This window comes from Mchenga conophoros, linkage group LG11 (genome assembly GCF_057382185.1).
Source record: "Mchenga conophoros isolate Kocher_MC1m ecotype Shallow Benthic linkage group LG11, M_conophoros_male_GT1.1, whole genome shotgun sequence".
Taxonomy (NCBI): domain Eukaryota; kingdom Metazoa; phylum Chordata; class Actinopteri; order Cichliformes; family Cichlidae; genus Mchenga; species Mchenga conophoros.
In genome coordinates this window covers 25,470,896-25,491,989 of record NC_140536.1, presented here as the reverse complement: position 1 = coordinate 25,491,989, position 21,094 = coordinate 25,470,896, and the positions used below count along the sequence as shown (strand labels likewise).

Genomic DNA, 21,094 nt, shown 5'->3' with positions numbered 1-21,094 from the left:
CTAAAGCAAAACATTCTGTCCATAAGTTTGTGCCCTGAGGCTTACTTGGGTTATGGAGCAGGGCAATGATCTGAAACACACCAGTAAGTCCACCTCTAAAAAAGTTTTGGAGTGGCCTATTTAAAGTCTGGATTTAAATGTGATTGAGATGCTTTGGTATGACCTTAAACAAGTCATTTCTGCTGCAAAACTTTCCAAGGTGGCTGAATTAAAACAATTTGGCAAACAACAGTGGGCCAAAATTCCTCCACAGCGATGTGAATGAGTCAGTGCCAGTTATTGCAAACACTTGATTGCAGTTCTTTTTTCCCCTTAATAAATGAAATATTGTATTTACTTGGGTTGTCTTTGGCTAGTATTAAAACATTTTTAATGATCTAAAACACGCAAGTCTGACAAATGTGCAAAAAACTAAGAACCGAAGAAGAGGGAAACACTTTTTCACAGCACTGTGAGCTTTGACAATCACACTCACCCGTTTTCACCCATTTAAACATCAATTTGGAACTTTTTGGACTGACATGTTGGACAGTATCAAAGCAGTAAAAATGAGGAAATATCTTTGGAAAAATTATCCTCCATCCCTTCAGTCGAATCTCTGAGACATAGAAGCTGGTCTGGTATCTGGTGGTACCACAATAACTTACTAAGACATTTTATCACCTATTTATTGTAACCTGACGTCTCCTCACATCTTACCCAGCACCAGCAATGCAACAAATCCATTAAAGTAGAAATAAAATTAGAAGTTCGCACTACTTATCAGAAATGAAATCTTTTAATTAGTATTATGTTTTAACAGTAGAGTTCATGAGTCATAAACAGTGGAGCTGTGCAATTTTACAGACAAATAAATCTACATTTTCGTATGAAATCTATGCTGTAATGAATTCTGAGTCTTACTATACATTAGGTGAATAATACGTTACATTATTTAAACACTGCACACTGGTATGACCTTTAAAAGGCTCTGCAGCAGATTCACTGTCTGCTCTTTAGCTCCACAACCAAACACTAAAATGGCTTGAGTTCCACAAATTGGAGTACTTATCACTGTTAGGAAAACAGGTTATTGAGATATGAGGTCACAGTATTCCACTGTAACTTAGTCTGTTTTATTCTAACAGAACTTACTGTCTCACTTCACTGGAACACACACTATACATTACTGTACATTATAGTCAATGTGTGTGCCACTTTGAAATGTAAAAGATCCCTATAAACTACAGCTCACTGAAGATCTCTTTAACATGCACTTGCAGCGGCATCGAGAAAGCATTGAGAAGGAATAAAACATCTTTTGTCATCATGAGAAAGCTGCTTTTGCTAAAGTTGTAAGTGACACTGTAAAAATGTTTCACAATTTTTCACAAGGAACCAAAAGTTACACAATGTTACAGAAAACCAGTATAGTAATAATCATTTTAAAGGCTCCAAAACCGTATTTTACAAAAATGTGTTAGTGTCACAATGCATTACAGAAGCCTCGGTATCAGAAGCATAAGAAATGACATCTACTGTAATTTAGTGCAGGTCATGTACAAAAAAGGATTAGTGCACTCCTCAGTGAAACAACAGAGTAATGCAGACACAAGAGCAGCTGGAAGTCATATTACTATTATTACTAACCCTTAAGCAACCAAGATATTTTAATGACTAACATGACAGAGTGGTCATTTATGACCCTATTATTGATATTTACCATACCTAAGCGGTTTAGATATTCTAATTTGTTCCAAGGTCAGATCCACCAAAGCTTTATGCCATAGTTGGCTGGTTTAGAAGGAATGCATTGCCTGAAACTCCACCTGCCTCTGAAATCTACCAAGTGTTCATTCATGCTGCAAAATGATCTTGACAGTAAAACACTGAACCCGTAACCTCTAGCTGATTCAGATTTTGTAAACAGAAAAGGAAACAACAGTGCAGCTCTGCACAATAAAAGCTGAGCCCTAAATGAGGTAAGCTAAAGACGCTCATTTAAGTACTGAAAAAAGCAGTCTCCTCTATAATCCTGGTAAAGACACATTGTTTTTCACCAAATCTGGATCACACAGACATACCCTCCTGGCCTCAACAACAGAAGCGTGTTTTTTTTCTTTCTGTCTGCAGCAGGCACCCCACATCCTCAATACCCACTGCAGTGAAGATTTGTCGAAGGACAAACAACAAACGTGTAGGATGTTTGTAAAAGTAACACGTGAAGGGTTTGTCCCAGGTTACATGGCCACAACCAGATTGCTGAGATAGCAAAATAATAATAAATAATAACAATAAAATGATCTTAATATTGTTTCTTGGGAGTGAGCTAGCCAGCAGAACCTAACTGCCTTTCCTTTTACTACTCAAACCACAGTTGTTGTTTAGAGAGATCTCCCATTATTCTCTCTTTCTTTCCTTAGTGTCTGAACCTGTAGGAGATGGGCAGAAGCAGGTTATTCTTCTTCAGGGCTTGGACTCTGTTAAGTGTCTCTTCATCCAGGGCAGTGTAGCAGCGCCGGGCATAATCCAGCAGCTTCTCCTTGGATGGATCGAACTCCCCCACCTCTGCCACCTTCTCTGGGGCGACTAGCAGCAGCTCAGCAATGGGCGTGGTAGACGCCACTGTGTTGCGGTCAACGCCATGAATTTGGAAGGCTTTGGACATATTTTTTAGTCGCTGGTATGTAAGTAGGATCTTCTTGTAACGGAAAAGCACTCCAGCAGCATCTTTCACTGAAGAAGAAAAACACACAGGTGAGTCAGCTACAATCTCATGAGCATTGTGGTAACTCATGACCATAGTATGTAAAAGACAGATTAAACAGCCAGGATGTAACACAGCGGTTTGTGAAATACTATTTTTAACCATTAACTTGACATTTTTGTGGCCAGATGTCACAAATCTGACTGAGAAAGAGAGGGCAGTGCACACTCACACCACAGGTAGCGACTTGTACGTCAAAAGGCATCCACACACTAAATCATAACTACATTTTATCATCTATTGTATTTTAAATGGGACCACATTTTACAGAATTAACCTAATGCTGTATTAAACAAGATTAGAAACTAACGATTGAAACTATCAGCTCATCAGGAATCAAGTGTATTCTTTTTATGGGTTAAATTTTTTCAACCAGGAGTTGCAGCCTGCTGGTCATTAGAAAGAACACAGATTTAAGACACCCAGTATCGTAGTCCCTCGGTCTTGGACCCAAGGCTTTTGTGATTTGCTATCAGTTTTGTGATTTGTTGCACTTCATGTTGTGTGTTTTGTTGTTTTAATCACCTCTTGGTTTCAGTTAGTTTGCTCCTGCTCTGCTCTGTCTTTATGTTTTGTTAATCAGTCAACAACACCCAAAAGCCATGTCCAGCTTTTATATACAGTCAGTATTAAGGACACTGCAATGTTGAGATTTTCCCTTCCTCACCTCTTTGTCGCTCTCTTGGAGGTCTGAAGACCCGCCTTCTTTTTAACTGTCTGTTGCTGTTAATGGCGTCTGACATCACATCTTCCCCTGATATCATTTCCTCCTCCTCAATGTAGCTATCCTGCTCAAGATACTCATCTGATTCTCCCAATAGTGAAAGGGAATCTGACGAGACAAAAATGTTCTATTTAACTAAACCCAATAGTTAAAAGACAACATGTATAAAGCACTGATTGCATTCAGTTAATTACGGTGATTCAAAGCTTTATGCCGTGTCATGTATATTACCTGGACGTACGTTGCTATGCCCACTCATTTCATTCATGGATGACCTTGCAGCACTGCTACTGTTGCCACTGCTGCCACTGGCTGTACTGGAAGTACTATGGCTATGGCCTTGCAGAATGGCTTGGGATTGTGTGGAGTTGAAGAGAGCATTCATAGATGCAAGCTGATTGGTCAATGGACTGGACACGTGGTTTTTCGAAGTCACCATAGTTGGAGGACCAGGCCTTCGCTGCATAAAGTGACGTGAGGGGAAATGCTGAGAGTCGGTCTTCTGTTGTTCTACAAAAAGAAGGAAACCTGAGAATCTGCAAGCTAAGCCCAAATATATGAAATAAAGTATAACATTAACAGGCTGTTTGGGTATGTCTAATTATGACTTTTCAAATTTTTACCAGCAGGACGATCTTCCTCTCTTCTTGCCCTCCAGTTAAATCGTCTTGATTCATATCCTTAAGAGAAAAAAATAACAAGAGATAAAAAATTATTTTTGATTCTAATAGACTTGCTAAAAAATCAGTTTCTCGTTGACCAACTAACATTAATGAACCCATCTTCTCCCCCAGTGACAGATAGGATAGCTGCCAGTCCCCTACATGGATTAACCACGGGTAAAACTGTTGGATGTGTTATTAACTCACACCTGCCCCCTGTCCTCACCATTACTGTATTGGCTCTGACTCTGCTCCTGTCCATGGCTCTTTGTGGAAAAGATGAAGCGGTCCAGCTGGCAACGGAGAAAGTCCCTCTCCTCTTCCAAGTCCTCAATTCTTTTCTGAAGCCAAGAGTTTTTCTCTAGAGAGATCTGCAGCTGGGTCCGCAGGTTGGTGATCACCATGTAGGAATTGTTGACTGGAGATGGTCCAGCAGATGACGGTGACTCTGAAGAGTATCGATGGATAGTTAGTCTGGCCAATAACTAATAATGCACATCAACAGATTGTGTGTATGGAATTAAGTTATTGTAGAGTAGATTTAAAGTATTGATGCGGATGTTCACCATCAAAATTTTGATCACTCTGGTTAAAAAATCCCTGCTGCTCAAAGTTGCCCTCCTCATAGGGGATGGAAATTTCATAGGCGTCCTCATTTTTTGGCGCTGAGAAGAGACAACGTAAACAAATTAATTATCATGCTTGACCCAAAGACAGGACGGCCATATGTGCTGGGACCACTTCTAAATCTTACTCTGCAGGTGGAGTGAGCCTGCGTGGCTCTTGGATGTGGACGCAGCATCATTCCTGTTTCCGTCTTCCATCTCACACCACAGACAAACCTTTGCTTGGTGCACAGTTTAAAAGGTGTCTTCAGTGACTTTGTTACATTTAGCGATGATGTGCTCACATTTATCTAAACAGCTACAGCTCACCGGAAACCTTTCACAACGTGGGGGTGTTGTGCTTTATGCATACGCAGTGAGCCTACAAAGCATAGCTAATTTTATCACACAGCTCTCTCCCATGCAATTAGAAATTAAAACAGTGAAACTGATTGTATTACTCAAACATAAGTTTGTAGCGCCCTGCTACGGCGCTCAGAAGAGAGCCCTATGTTAGCGTCCTGTAATATTAGCACAAAAAATTAGCTACAATATAAAATTACAATCCATTTCTTTCTGCACCCTCAAGTTTAATGATTTCACTCTCACATTGTTAAAATCCCCGAGTTACGAATATCATCTGCAGAAACTGTTACATACCACTTTATGTTTGTAATAACTTAGTCTTGCACATGTAATAAGACGTTATAACTCCGTCATATCTCCATTTCACCAGTTCGTCGGCTAGCTAACAAGCTAACAATAACAATTATCGGGGTTTTTTTTTTCTACCGAGACTCTGACGTCACTTCCGGATGACCGCCCGCTGCAGATACTTTTATTTTAGGAAAAGTGTTGGGGTTTTTTGAACGACGGTATTTAATGCGTGTGTATAGTTAAATATATAAGTAAATATAAACGTTTAGGTATATTTATATAAAATGTATATATTATTTGAAGATATTTGGGAAACCTTTTACTTTTAAACTCATGTTTCTTGACAAAATGTTACTTGTAAAAAAACAAAAATAAAATACCGTAACTTCCACTCACTTGTTTCGAAACATTTCATTGTTTTTCCTCTGGTGTAGGACAGGACAGGTTGAACAGGTGACGAGGTGTCAGGTTTCAGCTTTGTCTACTGGTCGCTTCTGACAAACTGTATGCGGAAGGACAACAAAAGCGTAGAAACATTTGACTTTTAAGTACTCAACAACGTAGAAGGGGGTAAGTGTTCTGTTTTGAGTTTGTGTGTTTTTTGTTTGGTAAAATGTTTTTTTTAGCTCATGTAAACAGTAAAATCTGTTTGTAAAAGGCGTTAAAGGCGCATCCACAGGTGTTATAAGTGTGGCATGGCCGGTGTAAACAGTGCTATCAACATTACTCCCATTTTTACACACACACACACATATATATATATATATATATATATATATATATATATATACACACACATTTTTTTATATTGTTAGCTTCTTTTAAAATTCTTTTTAGGTAGAGATGTGTGAAAATCAATAATATTAATGGATTGGATTTATATAGCGCTTTTCAAGGCATCCAAAGCGCTTTACAATGCCACTATTCATTCACTCTCACATTCACACACTGGTGGAGGCAGCTACGGTTGTAGCCACAGCTGCCCTGGGGCAGACTGACAGAAGCGAGGCTGCCATATCGCGCCATCGGCCCCTCTGGCCAACACCAGTAGGCAAGTAGGGTAAAGTGTCTTGCCCAAGGACACAACGACCAGGACAAAGAGCCCGGGCATCGAACCGGCGATCTTCCGGTTACAGATACGCTTCCCAACCCCCTGAGCCACGGTCGCCCCAATAATATGTTGTAAATATGACTTTGTTTAAATATTTTATGTATCTATTTTTAACAATGGAGTCAAAAGATATAAAAGCTGATATGTTAAAAGAACAAGCTTCCCTCCCTCTCTCTTTCAGTGCAGTAATGGCACCGAAGTATGATGGGTTGTCCCACTGTAAGCTGGCTCTGGTGTTTGCTGTGCTGATGGACCTGCTCGGTGTGATATCCCTGCTGCTGGGGGTCTTTGCCCCACTGGAGATCAAAGGTCAAGACTTTGGGGATCTGCTGGTGTACTCGGGAGCTCTGCTGGTGCTGTTTTCCCTAGCAGGCTGGGTCATGTGGTACAGTGGAAACATTGAGGGTCTAACCTCCAAAATAGAGCTTGGTGGAGTTGTGGGTGGAGCTGTGGACAGACTTGCCCGCAACCTGAGTCGCAGGATACGGCTGCCCAGGACCCAAAGCAGTCCATCGTAGGTAGAGAAGCCTCACTGGACCAAAGACTAACTGACTTGGGCTGTCCTTATTTAGGCAGCAGGCCAGACTGCCTGAGGCAAAGGAGTGTCATTACTGTTTGACTCTTTACAAATACTTCCTTTGCTGACACCACCTCATTTACTTAAAAACGATCTGTTGTGCTATTTTCTATAAGGAAAACTATGTTTGTTTCATCTTTACATAATATATAAAAGGAATAATTTATAGAGGTTGAAGACATGAATCTGCAACATTGTCTCACAGTGCTAATTGAAAATTATTCATTCATTTACTTGTGTCATATTGCTGGACCAGATTATGGCAGCAGAATCACTCAAAGCTAAGGATTGTACATTATTGTTATTAAAATGCCTTCAGCTGTTAATCATATTTGCACAAGGTTGAGTCAAAACATAATTTCAAAGAAGGATACAGAGCCGCTACGACATCAACATGTGTGCACAAACTGCATATAAATACTGCAAAGGACATTTGAAAGATTTTATCTCCCTTATTTTACAAGGAAAACAAGAACAGAAATCCAAACATAACTGAAATTAAAAGAATTGCATAACATCCAAAGGAAGACGTCAAGCAAACAGCCAATTGAGAAAATAAAACATTTTTAACAACAGCTTCTGAAGTTGTTCCTTTAAGCGAGGGGATATCGGATATATTTTCAATACAGACACCTCAAGCACTGTGAACAGGTAGAAATTGAGTTAACACTCATGGCAGGAATACCCAAAAAATATACATCACAAAAGATGGAGCTTTAATAAGACAATAAAATGTCTGATTGTGTTTATGGTGCGAGACCAAAAATCTGTCTCCAGTTCACAATTAACAACAAAGTATGTACACAGCAGCTACGAGAGAAGCCACATCACCAGCTTATATGTTTTTGATGCATGCACGACTCCTCTCTACATTTTTTTCCCCACCAAGCAAAGGAAAAATGTATAATTCAGTTGACAGTCAGCAATACTGCATTGATTTTTAGGGCAAAGGTATTGATCTATTAACCACCAGGGAGCTGAATTACTGACCAGTTATACAGCAGTGATATAAAATGAGATGAAGGCACACGGGAAGGTTTCACCATCCATTAGGATAATTATATATATATATATATATATATAAAATATATATGAGTACATATATATATATATAAAAATATAAATGAGGTAAACAAGTATGATTCATATCTTTAAATGGTATTTTATTGCTACCACACTAAGATGTTGGTTCATTCAGTTCCACGAAAGACCCGTTTCAATGCTTTGAGTCTGCTCCATCTTCATCATAGGTGAGAAGCATGGAACAGTTACCTCCTTTCCATCAATGCAGTGCTGGTGCTGAGGGAACAAGAGAGCTGCCAGAATTCCAGCAGGTTTAAACCTGGGATAAGTTGGGATAAACTGAGTCAGAAGAATTTCTTGCATTAGTCCCTCTCACACTCTCACACAGCTGCTGACATCAGTGGTTCAAACTTCAGGTACAGAAATATATTTAGTTGGTGTTGCTTCTAGATTGGGTACCAGCACTGCGCTGAAGGAAAAGGACGTGTGAGATGAAAAAGCTCAGAGTGCAGGGTTAGGCACAGGTGGTGTGGGAGTCTGCCAGATGATCATGTGACTACGTTCAGATCGCTGTGGCGTGGCTTGGGACACCTCTTCCGAGTCATCGCTTGCATCATCTCCTGGAAACAAAGAGGACTTTGTCAGCCTTTAAATAGACCAAGTAGTGCACAAATGATGCAATGGATGAGACAGACTTAAGTACAGTTTTATTATTCTTCAGCTTACCAATTCGAAAGTTGATGTAGCCCTCTCCTCCACTGAGGATAAGCTGAGCAGTAGTGACATGGCTGCTGCCAGGATTGGTGATCAAACAACCTGACAGGCACAAACATTTTTTTGTGGTCACTCAAACACAAAAAATAACATGCATGTGCAATCTGAAGCGTCTCACTTAATTGTTAAGAAGTTACATGTAATGCCTATCTAACTCTTACCGGGTGCAGCAATGATGAATCTGACAACTTGTCTATGTCCATGGTAACACAGCTGGGCAGATGCAGTGGAGCAATAAGGGATAGAAACATCCTCTGAAGCTGCAGAGAGTTCGTAATATGGTTAATAGTACATAGAGACCATTTATGGCCAAATAACTTTAAGTTCCAGGCATTCTTAAGCTAAACATACTTATGGACAAAGGGATGGAGAAAATGGCACCACCTCCTGTGCCCACCCACAAACGGCCACAGATAACAGTGAGAGAGGAGATCTGGAGAGGTGAGAGTGTCAGGAAGGGCTGGCCTGTGGAGAGAGAGAGAAAACTGGTTAGCAAAGCTGTGAGATTAAAGTTAAAGTGGTCGGTTACAAAACAAAATGTATGTAAAACAAAAATAATGAATAAAATATACACACAGTACTCTGCATCCCTTATTGCTTTATATTTTCTTCAGAAAATGGGGAAAAGGGGCATCAATCTATTGAAACGTACATACATGGAAATATTGTACATAAGGCAAAAAAGTGTACAAGCTTCAAAGTCAATATTTGGTGTGACCACCTTATATGGCGACAAATTACAAGAAAGCTTCTAAGAGAGTTCATTACTACATAGGACCTGTTGCCACTGACTTTCAGTTCAGTTTATGTGTAATTTGGCACATTTAGCCTTTCAAATAGCCAATGTCAAAAGAGAAATATCTTCAGAAAGCCTTCAGAAAAACTATTGCTCAAGACTGATTAAAAAAGTACAACAAAGTCTGGCTCTTTGGAAGCAAAATTTAAAGAGATGTATTACTTTTTTTTCCCAGTTACCAAATAAGAAATGATAGTAATAAATGTTCCCATTACTGTAGTCCATCAAATGATTTTTTTGCTCTAGTAGCTGCTCAGTAACAACACTTAAGTCATACATACAGGTATATGTATTGTAAGAAAAACAAAAAAAACAACAAACAAAAACGGTTCGACTACCTAATGTTTTAGTGACCAAAGCTGCAAAGTCAACTTCCTGTAGTGGCCGTCCTGTGGACCAGTCAAACAGCCTGAGGATTGGGTCCAGTCGGCAGGAAGTCCAAACCCCACTTCCACCAGCGCACAGAAAGCGAACCTGCTGTTCACTGCGCTCAGAGACTGAGAATGTTTGCTATAAAGTAGGATAAGGAATAAAGAGAGTGAGTTAAAGATATGGTAAGAATGAGACACAATAAACAATAATAGGTATCATTTCCTCTGTTTCTTACCTCCACCTTCTTGCTTTCAGTGTCTACCACGTAGATTTTGTTCCAGTATCCCACCCACAAGCGGCCGCCTTTTGCAAGGCAACAACGAATGGGCTGCACAGGATTTGATCCAAGAGGCATCAAAGAGTGTGACTGCAGATTCCAGCCATCTATTAATCACACGACTCATTGCATCATTATTCATTTCACTCACTTATGCAAATCAAACAAAATGAAGAAATTAATTAGCCGAGACAGCTGGATGTAAGTTTGAAACAAATCCATTACCTGTACTGTGTGAGAAAAAAGCCAAAGTCCCATCACCTAAACCAGCAATGACCTGACCCTGTGAATACCTGTGAGAGCGAGTCAACACAAAGTAGATCGTTTTCAATTCTGCTTAGAGACTTCAAGGTAACTCATCTCGTGTTACAACATCCAAATGCAAATGGACAGAACTCACGTGAGAGAATGAACACTCTCAGAGAGGGATACAGACCGCAGACAGAGGCTTCTGCCAGCAGAGGCCAAATGCACCAGTATACTGTGAGAGAAGGACAATGGGAGAAAGGAGCCAAGGGAAGAAGAGGCAGTCTGTGATAAACTAACAGACAAAAAAGTCTTTTAATTGTTTAGATGATATTTACTGTCGTAAACTGCTTATTCAGCTGGCACTACCTTCCTTCCTGAGTTCCAATCCACACAGTTCCTGCAGTGTTACCTTAAATAACAAGACAGACAGGCCCTGTCAGAGCTAAGTAAGCAATGTTGATTTCCAAGCGTTTCCAGTAAAACAGCACGGTAACAGGGGATAATAGAAGTACAGAATACACTCGACAAGTCATCTGTGGGCAGCTGCTGCAGCCCATTGTACCAGCACTGACCTATGGGAGGCACAGCACAGATGCAGAGGGCAGGAGCTGTGGGAGGGAGGCTGAACTGATCCAGAACTGTGTTGGAGCGTGCTGGATCAATCACTGTAATATCACTGCAGGAGGCAGGGCCAGAAACTACCCACACAGAACACTGGCAGAAAAGGGGTGGATATGAAGTTTGAAAAGATGAATGGCATGAACCAATTTGTGCCTCGACAAGTGTTAGTCATGGTTGGGTGATCATAATTAGAGGATGACTGTAGCTGCTTCTTAACTAGGATTATGACAAACTTACTGTGGCTTCGCCAGAGATCTCAGATGGGACTGCGACTGCACACTTAAGCTGAAGGGAACAGAAGTAGCTTTGAATTCATGGTTAAAAACAAAAAACATCTTGTGCATTAAACAGTGCTGTGCAAAAGTTTTGAGCCACCCTTAATTTCTTTACATTTTGCAAGGAAACTGGGTAGTAGTCTTCAGGAATAGTTCTCCAGGCATATTGAAGGACCTTCAAGGCTCTTCTTTAGATGACAGCTGCCTTTTCTTCTGTTCTCTGTCAAGATGATCCCATGCACCCCTTCAATAATGTTGTGGCCCGGGCTCTGGTGAGGCCAATGTGTATATTTGGGACCATGGTCATGTTGAAAAATGAAGGTATTGCCAATTAGACACTTTCCAGATCGTATGACATGGTGGATCAAAATCTTGTGGTACTTTTCTGGGTTCATATTTCCATCCATTTTTTTTAAAAAAAAAAGGTCCCCGAAACCACTGAGTGACATCCAGTGGGGTAGTTCAAGACTTCTGCACAGAAAATAAGCCTCCTTTGAGTGACATTTACCTTGGCAGTCGATTCTTTGTGATCCAGCAGTCTGAGCTGCATTAGAACAGGCACGTCTTTAGGCTCTGGTACTGGTTCACTGGAGTCCTACAGTAATTAACAATATTTTTACCGGAGTATTGCTTGTATAGTGATCTGCACAGTAAATATCCATATTGTGCAAAAAAAAAGTCTTGAATGAAAGCCAGACATTATTTTATTTTTTTTTTTTTATTGGTATAGTTACTATTTTCATTGTTTTAGTATTTTAACTATATAGACTCAATAACAGCAACAGGAAGCTTTTTATTCCACTGTTTCCTATTTATTCTCTATAGCACGTCACTATTTATTTGTATATAGAAATGTGGTTCTACTACCTGTGTGTTTGCTAGTGGCAGGCTCCAGCCATGTAACTGCCGCTTTCCCAGAGTTCCCCAAATCTGGGAGCGAATTTCTCTGTAGATTTCCCTCTTCCTGACACGTGGTGAAAGAGCAGCAGGAGAAGCAGACCTAGACAAAATGATTCTGGCATTTATCAGCTTCACATTAAATATGTTTTATTTTTTTAAGTGAAATACATAGAGCCACGGTAGGACAAAGAGCCTTCACTGTTAGTATCTTGCATTTCATTTACTTAATAATTTGGAAAGTGGAAAGAAGTACCCGAGGCCGGTGCAAGAGTTTGGACACTCCTGTTTCAGTACTTAGTGACCTCTCCTGTGGCCGAGGCAAACACTTGTTGTATATAAATAGAAAGTGTCTATTTATGATTTTCATCCAATGTTTCCAGCTTATCGCTTAAAATTCTGAGATATTCTTAGGCTGTCTTGTGAAGCGTGCTTATGAATTTCCCACAGATATAAAGGGAACGGATAATTTTTCATGTCTGATTCTTATTTCACTTGCATTAGCAAGTAGCTGAACCCCAACCGTGAATGAAAAATATTTATTGACAATGAGGTAATCAGCTAGGCCAGACTCTGTAGTTCAGAGAAGACCTCACTCAGATCCAATCTCTATTTTTCTCACTTGCATTTTGTCTAAATCTTTGCACACAACTGCTGAAAAACACATAAGCAGGAGTAACTTATTAAGAGACAGATGCTTACTCAGCCTGAGTTCGACTGATGGTTGGTGGTTGTGGAGAGCCCAGAGCAGTGCGACTGAGTGATGGGGAAGGTCGCAGAGCTGATATGGAAGCAGGAGGTGAAACTAATGGTTCCTTGGACCGGCCAAAGAAGCGGTTGAATCTTTAATTGAAGAAAAAATGAACAATTCTAAGTATTTTAACCATGAACAAATATACACTTCTTAATTTCAGCCCACCTAATGCCAGGTGCATTTAGTAACACCACAACACCAAAACATTTGTCCCTCTCCTGCATTTTAACTGACGCCTTTTCACTTTTATGTAATGGTTCTCATCTCGTGTTGTTTTCTGCACTTCTTGGCAACTGCTAGCTGAATGCTCAGCCAATGTGACTGCACAGCTGCAATGATGATCCTGGACTAACACTGTTATGAAGATGTCAGCTCAGATATCAGATCATGCGGCTTGCACCACCCACCTCTGTTTGGGTTATAAGAGCTTCAACATCATCTTAAGGTACAGGAGGATGGGTGTGTAACAAGTCGTAAATTATTTTCAAAGACAGATTTACTTACTTTCTCCAAACACTTGACCTTCTTTCTTCTGAAAATCTCTCCTCCTTTGTTGCTCTAAAGAAAAAGTAATAGATGAGGTTGGAGGCAAAGATTTGAGCCACTGATGTTACACGAGTTGTTGTAATCACACAACAGATTCTCAAATGTAACAATTTTTTAAATCTTCAAAAAAGGCACAAAAGTTACCTGAGTGTCTGACTGCGTCTAACCGCCTCCTGCAGTTCAAACAGACGCTGCTTATACTGGTTCTTCTCCATGACCACGCGAGCCATTTCAGAACGGGAAAAGTTACGCATGGATGCTGGCTGAGACACCTGAAGGGGAAAATAAATTAATCCATCAAACCATCTATGAGCAGCTAGAAAGGCAGTGAAGACTACACCTACAGATAGTACATCACAGCTTACATCAGAATCCTCAGACTGACAAGTTTCCAGTTCTTTCCGAAGTCTGTAAAATAAAGGGCGAGATTATTGTCAGAACGTGTATGTAATAACAACAATGAACAGGTTATTTATTGAACAGCTGAATGATCCTCTTCACCTCTTAGTTTCCTCCTCCTTCTCCTTCACCCGCCCCTCCAATCGGGAGAGTGTTTCCCGAAGAGTTTCCACTTCCAGTTTAAGAGCTGAACGCTCATCTGTCAGCTCCACTACCCGAGATATCAAAGTCTTACGAGCAGTTTCAACCAATTCACTGAGAAAAAGGAAGTATAGCATCAGATATAAAACTCAGAATTATGGTGGAAAAGAAAAACAGTGGTTAATCATATTAGATAATACAAAGCTTTCTGTTGGTATTTGGCGAAGTAAGAAATCCAAGTGTTTGGAAACTCCCCATGTCCTCAACGAATCACAATAGACTAGTCATAGAAAATAAACTGAGGACTCACTGGGTGACTTTCAGTTCCTCATACTGAGAAAGAATCTCCTCAGACTGGTCTACGCTGCCTAAAAACACACACAAAAAAATCAAACTGCGTGAATGCACATGCAAACAGACAAGTACTGAAATTAATACATTTCTAACCTGTATTAAGGACTATTTAACCTGCATTCATGTTTAAGAAGAAATCAGGACATGAGATTTTGTAGAATAGGAAAAGGGGAAGTAAAACTTTGTAAAACACATACTTGAACTTAATATAAGTAGAGTATAAATAGTCTCCCAACAGAGCCTGATTATTTTTGGATACCAACTTTCTGTCACTTCTTTTGCCTCGGATCACTTTGTGTTTCAAAGAAGCAGCAAAGATTCTATGTTTGTGACATTTATTTCTTTAAAACTCAAAAAAGCAACTCAGGAATGCAGATCTTAACAAAAAAAACAAACTTGCATTTACCTCTGACACTGGCCCCTCGGTCTACACTCTCCACATAATCGCGGCTCAGCTCAGACAGTTCAGAGAATACAGAGTCAGTGTTGCGGAGCTCCCACTCTATACTATCCTCGTCCTCTACCTCCTCTCCCTCATCCTTTTTGTCCGCCTCTTCTCCTTTTTCTTCTTCTACTTTGCTCTGCCCCAACTCATTCATCTCGTCCTTGAAGCTGATCTCCAGCTCACCTTTTAAAGGTTCTTCAGTGTCAGGTTTAACTGGGGTGCTGAAAAATTTGGAGGTGGTTGATACAATATGTGTGCGAGCAGATGAATTCAAGTAAATGTTGGCTTAGTTAATAAATATAAAGCTGAAATAAATCAGTTAATGCTTTCAGGTTAGTACCTTGCATTTACACAGCCATTAAAATGTGCCAACTCAGGAGTGGAGTTTATGATGTCAATGACAAACTGATTTGTGGAAGGCTTTGCAGCTTTATCGACCTGTTTTTCTTTCTTGGCCATGAGATCTTCCAAACAGGGGGGACCAGACTTTGAATGTGGTCTTTTAATCATCTGTAAAAGAAAAAAAACAAAACAAAACAGAACACGTAAGCTACATCTTTGGCAAAATCTCGAATTAGAAATTTGGAAGATGGTCATTTTAGGTGCAAAGCCATTTACCTTTTCAGTAACACTGGGTTCTGGCAAGACCTGATGTGACGGAAAGTCAGCATTCCTGGAACGCACATGATTCCTAAACGCAACAACTCAGTTTATGCTTTTTTAAATCCTCTTATTTTTCACCATGTTCTTGCAACGGTGTTTCTAAAATATATCCTGTGACTTTAAAAAAAAAAAAAAATTTCTAGTTAATAATCTTTTACTAATCACTTTCCACAAATATTGCATTTAACAACAATAAAGGTAGAGAATTTGCGAGTATCTTGCCAAATGCAACTAAAAAGCTGAAGTTAACGCTACAAAGTAGCTTCAGGTTTTCATTTTCAGTCACATGTGGTATACACTGTACTTGATATCCCTTTCAAACAAAGAAATACCACCAACCTGCTGTCAGAAATGCCAGAAGCATTCAACATTTAGTTTAATATTACAACAGGCTGAGAGTTTTTCATTTTGCGCATGGCTACAACACGATTCACAATAAGGCTGCTGCTACTTAAAGTCTTCCTGTGTGATACTTTATGCAGAATAGCAAATGTGTTTTAGCATAATGTTGAAAAGAACCTTAAAGGAGAATCTCTTTCAGACTCCTTCCTCTTTTCCAAAAGTTCCCGATATGTCAGGGCCAACTAAAAAAAAAAGAAAAGAACATCAGCTACATGTAAGAAACCTGACGACTTAAGAATAAGACAGTGGTTACTGAGCATACGCATGGAGGTTAACCAAAAATATCTGACCTTGTTGTGGGTATTTCTCAGTGCGCTCAGTTCTCTACTGAGATTTGCCTTCTGTTCCTCCAAGGCCACCACTGCAAGAAAACAGAAGGCATGTAAGAACAGAATACAGTCTAGACACCTAAAACTAGACTTGAGTTGCTCTTTGGCATTTATTCCTGATACACACCAGTAAGCCACAACTTTTAAACCACTGACATTTGAAGTGAAAATTGTGCTCTGTGGGAAAACTTTGCACCTTCACATTTATTTTTGTGTAATGTGATTTATTTCAGGGCAATGTCCTCTACTAAAGAAATTGTCTCGAAATGGCTAGAGAAACACAGAAAGAAGGGACTGATGTGGCCTTTAAACCTCCCAAATCCTGAATACAAGCCTATTCCATTGTGCAAACCATATTCAAATGTCCATCAATCCACCTTCTTTAGTTTATCCAATTCAGAGTCATAAGGGGGAGGGGGTGCAGCCTATTCCTTCTGTCATGGGGTGAGAGGCAAGATAAACCCTGTATAAGTCACCAGTCTGTCACAGGGGTCACATATAGAGACAAACAACTATTCAAACACCTACGGGCAATTTCAAATCAGCATTTAAGCTAACATGCGTATCTTTGGACTGTGGGAGGAACCCAGAACACCTGGAGAGAATCCACAGAGTCACAGGAAGAACTTGCAGGCTGCACCACCATGTCACCCCTGGATGGCAAACCCACACAATCTGCTGCCAACCTCATTGTGCGTGACTCTTTGTACACAGCAAAGACAGGATAAACTCAAAAGAAAAAACAGAAATGAAACCAAACAACTAAACGTCCTGGAGAAAACTGTGCATGAGAGCCCCACAAACCTGATTAACATGTTAAAATTATAACCCCCGAGTAGTCATTACTGCATTGTTACTGCATGAATCTAAGACTTTATTTTGATCTCAATACGCCTGTACAGTTGTGCTGCTGTCATGTTGACAGTATCTGTCCACAGACATATGAACACCAGCTAAAAATCCTCAAATTGCCTTTGCAGTAGCTTCTACTGCAGTAGAGGTTTCCAGAAACATATTTTATCAACAGAGACCGACGTACAGGGTCAAAACAATACCAGTGACATTACTGTTGCTGGTAAATATTCAAATACGCACACTGATCAGCTTGTTGTCTTGCTTTCTTCTCTAGATCTCTCTCTCGCCGTTCTCGCTCCTTTTCCCTGCCCCTCATGGCTCTCCTCTCCTGTTCAATTTGGTCATCCAACTCAAGATACCTCTTAAGAAAAGAAAAAGACTTGAACAGTGAAATGCCTGCTTTTACAATAAAACCTGCAATAGCACACCTTCACAGTATCATGACTCACCTCTTGACTTTCTTTCCTCAGTGTTTTCTCTGCATGATATCGCTCGAGCAGCTCTTCTCGTTCAGCTTTCTCCCTCTCAGCCTCTTCCTCCCTGTCTCTCAGCTGTGCTTTGCAGCTGGCCAGGCCCTCCAGTACCCACACAAATATGGGTACCAGAGACTCCACCACGCTTTCACCATGGATCTCAATAACAGTCTGTGATAGAGTAAAGCAGCAGAGAGAGAAAACAGGTATCTGTGACCACATGTAAATAATATTTCCACCCAGATCAACATAACATATTGTTCTCATTCTTACCTGTAATTCTGAATACAGCTTTCCTGCCTCTTCACTCACAATGTTTGGGTCCGGCTCCACCTCCCCGGTCCCACAAAGCACTCTCTCACTGTACTCCATCAGCCAAAGATTTTTTTCTTTTTTTTCGCTACCTCTGCTGCAACACAGTTGCCAAAAGCTCAAAACCAAAAGCAAACAGATCTGTGAGTCGATGGTGTGTTACAGTTTCTCACTAACAACTCGTTTGTCTAGGTTCTTAACCTTTCTCCCAACACTAGCACCTCCCATTCTCCACATGTTCATTCATACAGCAGCATCCTCGAAGACTTCACTTTCTATAGAGGTTTATCTGATGTCTGGAGGTGTTTTAGAGTCCATCCTGCAGAAAAAAGGAAGGAAAAGGTCATGTCACTTTCTTTAGAGATGATTTAACTGGAAGTGCACTGTCAGCTGTTTTGGCCATTTTCCCTTTTCAGCATTACTATAACCTTGGAAGTGACACAACACAATCATTTGGTTTTCTTGTATTCCGGTATGATTCTTTGAACTTTTTTGAGACCATGAAGCAGGCTATTAGGTTTTGATCAATTAAATATTAAAAGAAATAAGAAAAGGAAGCTATTTCCTGGTTTTGGTGTATTTTCTATTTTTAAACGCTTTGTTTTGCACTTTTACTCAGCTAAAACGTCTGCTTTCACACCAAATAAATTGATCTTAATCTATAATAGTTTCCCCAGTAGTTCAACCTTGGGATCAATAATAATTAAAAAAAACCCTTATAAATCACAACTAAACTATAGATACCTAATGTGATGTTGTCCGTTTCCTTGGTTTTCCAGGCTATAGCACAAGACACAACTATGTTCTGTGAACTAGCAAATAGAGCGAAGAATCACATACTTCATATTTGACTTTAAAGTCGAGTTGTGTGCTTCAAACTGCTGACATTTCACCTCAGTACGGTGAGGCTTTCTGTTAATTATTTATATGGATCTAATGAGGATAATACCATAGCATGCAGACCAAGTGACCTCCTGTGTGTGTGTTTTTAAAAGCTCCACAAATAGCACCAACTAAGCAAACATGACAGACTATGACAGCGATAGGTTTTATTATTCGACTCCTTACTCTAATTATTAATACTCTCGGTAAGCATTACTAGACCTAACAGACTCGAATCGGCATACTGTATAAATAAGTAAGAAGCCTGACAGTGGACACCTTGAGAGTTCGTTAGCAGTAGGTTCACAAAGTTGAAATCTAGCCAAAAATAAAGCCGTGTTTCTTCAGTTGTTCGGCTGCCGTTTTACAAACTTACCTTAGCGCCTGACTTCCTCACAACTTTCATTTTACTGCCCCAAAATAAGGAAACTCCAGCCGTCTTTTTCTTCGGGACGATATCAATTACACATAAACGAGTTTAAAGAAGGGGGTGTTGCTCGAATTTGACGTGCGCAGACATGTCCTCAGATTGACCAATGCGAGCGCTGTAACTGTTTGCTCTAACCAATGGACGGTTAAATGGGCGGGACATTGTTAGTTTTGTTTTCGAGAGGAGGAAAAAAAACGGTTTCCTGAAACTTGAGCGACGACACGTGACCAAGGAGTTTGCAGCGGACTGTCAGGTGATCTGAGGAAAGCACGTTCGAATCCGAAACCTGTCGAAATACCTTACATTCCTGAGAACAGCTCAATCTCTTTTCCCATGTTGCCACAAGTGGTTGGAACAGTTTACCGCAATGTTTGTGAGCGAATCATTAAAATAAAAACATTACAGATGTGATGTCAAATTAAAAAGTCGAAAGAGATGAAGTGTCTTTAAGGGATATTTGTGCAGGGATCTCTTTCCTAGTGAGATGGGGAAAAACAATCATGCAAACGTGTTTAATATTACACCGACGAAACTAAAGTAAAACTACTGCAAACTTGCAAAAGCTAGAATTGTCTTAGGATAAAGTACAGTTAGTTTTCCTTCCACTAGATGGCGATATTCTAAAAAAAAAAAAGAAAAAAAGAATAATAATTCAAATACTTAATATTTAAGGAAAATGTGCTTAACCTGAATGTATATCAATCGGGTACAGTTAATTGGACTCGATTTTATTAAATGTAACTTTAAACATTGTTCTTGTGTAACAAAACTAAAGGGAAAATGAAGGTAAATCAGTTAAGTCAGTATTTTGGGCAGTATTGGTCCCTCAGTACATTTCATGTTCATTGTATGTGGTTAGAGCTTTGTTATGTTTGTTTGTTTTGCTGTTTTTGTTTTCTCACAACTTTTTTACATTTGCTTTTACAAGCATAAAAGAACATTACACTTCCTCAGTGTCAATGAAAAGAAGCTACGGAAACAAAAACAAAGCCTTTCGGAGTTTTGTCCTTCCTTTTTTTATTTTTGTAAAGTATTATACTATACCTGGATGATCATGAATCCTATCTGCAGGATGTCCATCATGCAGCTACCTTCACTTTAAAATGCCTGCTCCATGAACCTTAACAGGTAAATGATATTTTACAAGGTAAATTCAGCAAAAAATTAACAATACATTTAAACTCTCACGTTAGACAGTCACAGAAACCTAATATCCGAAGTCCTGTCCCTCTTTTTGTCAGAAGATAGTCAGAGTGTTACTATACAAACATTTTTAATTGTGCTAGCCTCCTAGCTAGCTCTACAGGATTAAAATAATTAGTTGAATAATTCATCAAATTGCAAATTTTAGAGTTGACTAAAACAAAATGACTATGTGACTTTGTGTTCCATGAAATTCCCACGATATGGTCATTTTCTTTGACTAAATAAAATATTGATAAAAACAACCTGAATTGCATTGTTGGATATCAAGTATTTCATTGCTTTTGTTTATTTTTTAATGTTATTTGTGATATTAAATTAATTTTCTAAACTTTGTTTTGCACTTTATTAAGTTAGCTTAACTGTCCCTGTCTAGCTAACTTCTGTGGGTCTTACTGGTGATATAGTTTCTCTTTCACTTTTTTTTTCCTTTTCAGGTCAGTGAGCAGCAAAGACATATGGGCACATCACATGAGAAGCACAGGTCTGAAATATAACATTTATTTTGTACTTTATTTATTCTCGTTACAGTAGCCAAAA

The 21,094-nt window shown here is 39.6% G+C and overlaps 3 protein-coding genes across 7 annotated transcripts; 1 reads left to right on the top strand and 2 right to left on the bottom strand.

The window, feature by feature from the left end:
* Positions 1 to 759: 759 nt before the first annotated feature.
* ccdc106a (coiled-coil domain containing 106a) lies at positions 760 to 5,553 on the bottom strand. 3 transcript variants are annotated; one of them, XM_085291859.1, is made up of 8 exons: positions 5,398 to 5,553; positions 4,887 to 4,979; positions 4,699 to 4,797; positions 4,359 to 4,580; positions 4,094 to 4,150; positions 3,702 to 3,980; positions 3,414 to 3,578; positions 760 to 2,715 (listed from the first exon to the last, which is right to left on the bottom strand). In XM_085291859.1, exons 2-8 carry the CDS (start codon positions 4,954 to 4,956, stop codon positions 2,399 to 2,401), a joined length of 1,209 nt encoding a protein of 402 aa, XP_085147985.1. In that variant the 5' UTR covers positions 4,957 to 4,979; positions 5,398 to 5,553; the 3' UTR covers positions 760 to 2,398. The 3 variants fall into 3 exon arrangements, with proteins under 3 accessions (XP_085147985.1, XP_085147987.1, XP_085147986.1); XM_085291861.1 differs by having other exon boundaries at positions 4,887 to 4,974; positions 5,398 to 5,530; XM_085291860.1 differs by having other exon boundaries at positions 4,887 to 5,534.
* On the top strand, positions 5,426 to 7,524 carry LOC146564238 (transmembrane protein 238-like). The gene is made up of 3 exons (XM_085291863.1): positions 5,426 to 5,612; positions 5,829 to 5,964; positions 6,692 to 7,524. The coding sequence occupies exon 3, from the start codon at positions 6,694 to 6,696 to the stop codon at positions 7,021 to 7,023; it is 330 nt and encodes a 109-aa protein (XP_085147989.1). The 5' UTR covers positions 5,426 to 5,612; positions 5,829 to 5,964; positions 6,692 to 6,693; the 3' UTR covers positions 7,024 to 7,524.
* Positions 7,511 to 19,520, bottom strand: LOC146564237 (C-Jun-amino-terminal kinase-interacting protein 4). 3 transcript variants are annotated; one of them, XM_085291857.1, is made up of 29 exons: positions 19,298 to 19,519; positions 18,241 to 18,358; positions 18,001 to 18,136; positions 17,704 to 17,898; positions 17,495 to 17,615; positions 16,361 to 16,431; positions 16,188 to 16,252; positions 15,624 to 15,696; positions 15,346 to 15,515; positions 14,967 to 15,226; positions 14,517 to 14,574; positions 14,168 to 14,320; positions 14,032 to 14,074; positions 13,811 to 13,938; positions 13,625 to 13,678; positions 13,069 to 13,209; positions 12,337 to 12,469; positions 11,978 to 12,064; positions 11,432 to 11,479; positions 11,146 to 11,287; positions 10,940 to 10,982; positions 10,725 to 10,805; positions 10,550 to 10,617; positions 10,283 to 10,431; positions 10,014 to 10,185; positions 9,231 to 9,344; positions 9,041 to 9,139; positions 8,832 to 8,921; positions 7,511 to 8,725 (listed from the first exon to the last, which is right to left on the bottom strand). In XM_085291857.1, the coding sequence occupies exons 3-29, from the start codon at positions 18,097 to 18,099 to the stop codon at positions 8,607 to 8,609; spliced, it is 2,976 nt and encodes a 991-aa protein (XP_085147983.1). In that variant the 5' UTR covers positions 18,100 to 18,136; positions 18,241 to 18,358; positions 19,298 to 19,519; the 3' UTR covers positions 7,511 to 8,606. The 3 variants fall into 3 exon arrangements, with proteins under 3 accessions (XP_085147983.1, XP_085147984.1, XP_085147982.1); XM_085291858.1 differs by having other exon boundaries at positions 7,511 to 8,722; positions 18,001 to 18,358; positions 19,298 to 19,520; XM_085291856.1 differs by having other exon boundaries at positions 18,001 to 18,358; positions 19,298 to 19,518.
* Positions 19,521 to 21,094: the final 1,574 nt, after the last annotated feature.